This window comes from Lepisma saccharinum, chromosome 16, assembly GCF_977018435.1.
Source record: "Lepisma saccharinum chromosome 16, izLepSacc3.1, whole genome shotgun sequence".
NCBI classification, from domain to species: domain Eukaryota; kingdom Metazoa; phylum Arthropoda; class Insecta; order Zygentoma; family Lepismatidae; genus Lepisma; species Lepisma saccharinum.
This window is the reverse complement of record NC_139244.1, coordinates 61,731,146-61,734,014: the sequence shown is the minus strand read 5'-3', so window position 1 is coordinate 61,734,014 and position 2,869 is coordinate 61,731,146. Positions and strand designations below refer to the sequence as shown.

Below are 2,869 nucleotides of genomic sequence, written 5' to 3'. Positions count from 1 at the left end.
TCATAAGTAGTTTACTTCACGACACACCAGTACCTTCTTATTTTTTCTAGTTCATCCATTTCTTCACAATTGTGCGTCATATATTCTTCTTCTGCCTGACAGTTTCTCTTCCTAAATGGTTATATCATTTCCTATAATTTAATCGCTCTTCTTCATATTTACATTCTTATTTTTTCTTCCGTCTTCCACTTTCTCCAGCATATTTGCTATGACCCATGGTTTCCTGGTACTCTTCTATACTCTGTACACTGTTTCTTCTGCTGCTTTTTGTAGAGGACGTTTTTGTACCATTCCAAATCTTATCATTGCTATCAGCTCTGTCTTTTAAGATACTGACTATCTCTTAGAAGTTTTCTCCAAATTACAGTATTTCATCTTTCACCTTAAATTTCTCAATGTACAGTGCTCAAAAAAAGTTTTGCATATTATGATTGCATGCGGTTTGAGTCGCGATATCCCCAAAAGGTATATAATGTTCATTATGTGAGCATTGCCAGAGACAGAAACCGACAAAATGCGCCAAGTGAGTTCGATATTCAGCAGATAGAGGGCAGTAGTTGCCACATGAACCCTGAGCAGATTTTAAAGCAGCCCGATGGGAGGCATTGTCCGTGTCTTATCCTCACTTGTGAGTTGGAAATTGCACAGAGAGTGGGTGGAAAACGAAGGGCAACATGCCTCAAGTAACCATTTCTGCTACGGACCGCATTCGAATTGTAACGCTGCTGCAAGATGGATATCGGCAAGTAGACGTTGCTGCCAGTCTTGGAGTAAGCCAAAGTGATGTCTCTCAAGTGTGGAAGAAGTTCAGGGAGGCACAATCAGTTGCTGATCAACCAAGGACAGGGCAGCCGCGCAAAACAACACGCAGGGAAGATCGGTACGTGGTGATTTCGGCACGTCGTAGACCCACTGCAACTGCAACCAGTTTGTGCCAGGATCTGCGGAGGGCCTCAGGAGCGAATTTTTCCAATCAGACAGTGCTGAATCGACTTCATGAGGAAGGTTTGACGTCAGGAAGACCCATACCCAAGGTTCCTCTGAAACCACACCATAAGAGACACCGTGTAAGGTGGGCAACAATGGACAGCGAATGGATTCAGGAACAGTGGGAGCATACGCTCTTTACAGACGAAGTTACCATCAGTTTGCACCGGTTAAGCAAAAGCATAAGGGTTTGGAGACGATCAGATGAGAGATTGAACGAGCCCTTCATCCAGGAACGTCACCAGCAGCAGGGGGCTTCATCATGTTTTGGGATGGAATCATTTTTTGGTCGACCAAAGCCCCTAATTCACCTCGAGGGTCACATGACTTGTGTGATGTACAGAAACTATTCTCAAACCCGTGGTAGCAGGTTTCTCTACAACTGTGGAGGATGGCTTTACGCTGGTGGATGATAACGCTCGACCACATCAAGCCAGAGTGGTTCAAGAGTAACTTGATCTGCATGGCATTCGACGCATGGTGTGTCCGGCTTATTCTCTAGACATGAACTGTGTGGGACATGCATGGGGACACCACGAGCAAATGTCAGCAGTGAAAATCCTCCTGTGAACAAGGTGCAATTGCAGGAGGCTACCATTCAACTGTGGGACAGTCTTCCTCAGGAGAAGTTGAATGCTCTTATCCTTAGCATACCCCGTTGAGTTCAAGCATGCCTTCTGGCTCGAGGTGGCTGTACACGGTACTGAACTCCCATCTGTTGATCCCAAGCATGCGTGCGAGCTGTAGGTACACGGTATTGCACTGCCTTTCTTTTGTTTTTCCCATCCCACGTTTTCAATCTAGTGCTTCTGGTGTGATTCTGGTGTCATTTTGTTTCTTCTGCATGGCTGCACTTTTTTCTGTCTGTTTGTATGTCTCCCCTGTACTCTTGAATATGATTCCATGTATCTAGAACAATAAAATGATCACAAACCCTAAATATGCAAAACTTTTTTTGAGCAGTGTATATCACCTCGTCTCTTTCATATTCTTCAAACGGACGTTTCGCACACCAGCAGTGTGTGATCTGAATTTATATCAGCTCCCGGATAGTCTTTATGTTTGATTTTCAGGTAATTTCTGACAGAGAGAATATCTGGCATAGTTTATTTGTTCATTGGGCTTGCACAAGTTTTTATTCTCTTACTTGCATATCCAACTGTGTAAGAGTTATTTTTACAGAAATTCACTATGTGATCTCGCTTCTCATTTCTGTCTCTTAATCGATATCTTAAAATCCTGACCTTCTTCTACTACAGCATCCTAGCCACACATGACAATGATGCATGATATTTAATTTTTCCAATATCTGTTCGATGTTGTAATTCTCCTTCACTATGAGGCATATAAGCTTGTAGAGCTTTATCTTTCCTTCCATCCTTGATCCTTGCAGCCTGGTTCGATTCCCTATGTCAGTTAATTGAGGCTACGTCCTTATGTAAAGAGTCTCTCGTGATCAATCATTCGCTTATGAAGGGATAACTTTGGAGATTTATGGTGGGGGGGGCAGCGCTACTATAGTCGAGATCTAGAACGTATGTGGTCCCCTTCTACAGTACATTTTGCGCTTTCATGGCGCACAACATTATTTCTGGATGAGAAAAATCACAAGTATGCTAGGTCCAAAATTATATTTTAACTTATACTTACTCAACGTAGACCCATCAATTTTTTTTTCTAGATTATCGTCGTAGATTATGTAAAGAGTCTCTCGTGATCAATCATTCGCTTATGAAGGGATAACTTTGGAGATTTATGGTGTGGGGGGGGGGGGGGAGGGCAGCGCTACTATATTCGAGATCTAGAATGTATGTGGTCCCCTTCTACAATACATTTTGCGCTTTCATGGCGCACAACATTATTTCTGGATGAGAAAAATCAC

General features: G+C 42.9%; 1 protein-coding gene across 1 annotated transcript; it reads left to right on the top strand.

Annotated features, from left to right (window-relative positions):
• Nucleotides 1-674: 674 nt before the first annotated feature.
• Nucleotides 675-1,400, top strand: LOC146000606 (uncharacterized). The gene has a single exon (XM_083138362.1). It carries the CDS (start codon nucleotides 675-677, stop codon nucleotides 1,398-1,400), a length of 726 nt encoding a protein of 241 aa, XP_082994488.1.
• The last annotated feature ends 1,469 nt before the right edge of the window (nucleotides 1,401-2,869 follow it).